The sequence below is a fragment of the Phalaenopsis equestris genome, unplaced genomic scaffold (genome assembly GCF_001263595.1).
Source record: "Phalaenopsis equestris unplaced genomic scaffold, ASM126359v1 Scaffold185465, whole genome shotgun sequence".
NCBI classification, from domain to species: Eukaryota; Viridiplantae; Streptophyta; class Magnoliopsida; order Asparagales; family Orchidaceae; genus Phalaenopsis; species Phalaenopsis equestris.
Genome location: NW_018205414.1, coordinates 1 through 634, shown reverse-complemented (window position 1 = coordinate 634; position 634 = coordinate 1). Strand labels below are relative to the sequence as shown.

At 45.0% G+C, this 634-nt stretch overlaps 1 protein-coding gene across 1 annotated transcript; it reads left to right on the top strand.

Annotated features, from left to right (window-relative positions):
- Positions 1–3: 3 nt before the first annotated feature.
- Positions 4–327, top strand: LOC110034373 (D-3-phosphoglycerate dehydrogenase 3, chloroplastic-like; the record flags this gene model as incomplete). The annotated part of the gene is made up of 1 exon (XM_020738643.1): positions 4–327. A coding segment is annotated over one exon (324 nt), but the record flags the coding sequence as incomplete, so codon positions are not given.
- Positions 328–634: the final 307 nt, after the last annotated feature.

The window sequence follows — 634 nt, the reverse complement described above, 5'->3', positions numbered from 1 at the left end:
GAAGAGCTCTGCACCAAGATCTCTCTCTGCGACGCCCTCATTGTTCGCAGCGGGACGAAGGTTAGCCGCGAGGTCTTCGAGTCTTCCTCTGGTCGTCTCCGGGTTGTCGGCCGTGCTGGAGTTGGGATCGATAACGTTGATCTCTCCGCCGCCACTGAGCATGGTTGCCTCGTCGTCAATGCCCCTAATGCCAATACTGTGGCCGCAGCCGAGCACGCCATTGCCCTACTCGCCGCCATGGCACGCAACGTTGCACAGGCCGATGCCTCCCTTAAGGCTGGTTCGTGTAACCTTTACCCCTTAATTTCGTTATTTCAATTTATGTGATTCACTATATTTTTGTTGTATTGGTGATACCGTTTTAATTTGCTAATCAATTCTTTTGTTCTAATTAGTGTTCCCTTTGCTATTTATTGATCGATCACTTTTTCTTAGCTACAAGTCCTTTGCCTCTGTATATATATCGGAGTGAGAGGGTTGTGCAGATTCTGTCGAGGATATTATATTCTGAGTTCTGTTTTTCAGATCATTTGACAATAAAGATTGCTGTCTTTTTCCCCCCTTTCTTGTTATATGTTTTCTTTTTTGAGATTATGCTGTGCAACCTCAGAAAATCTTGATTACTCGATATTTT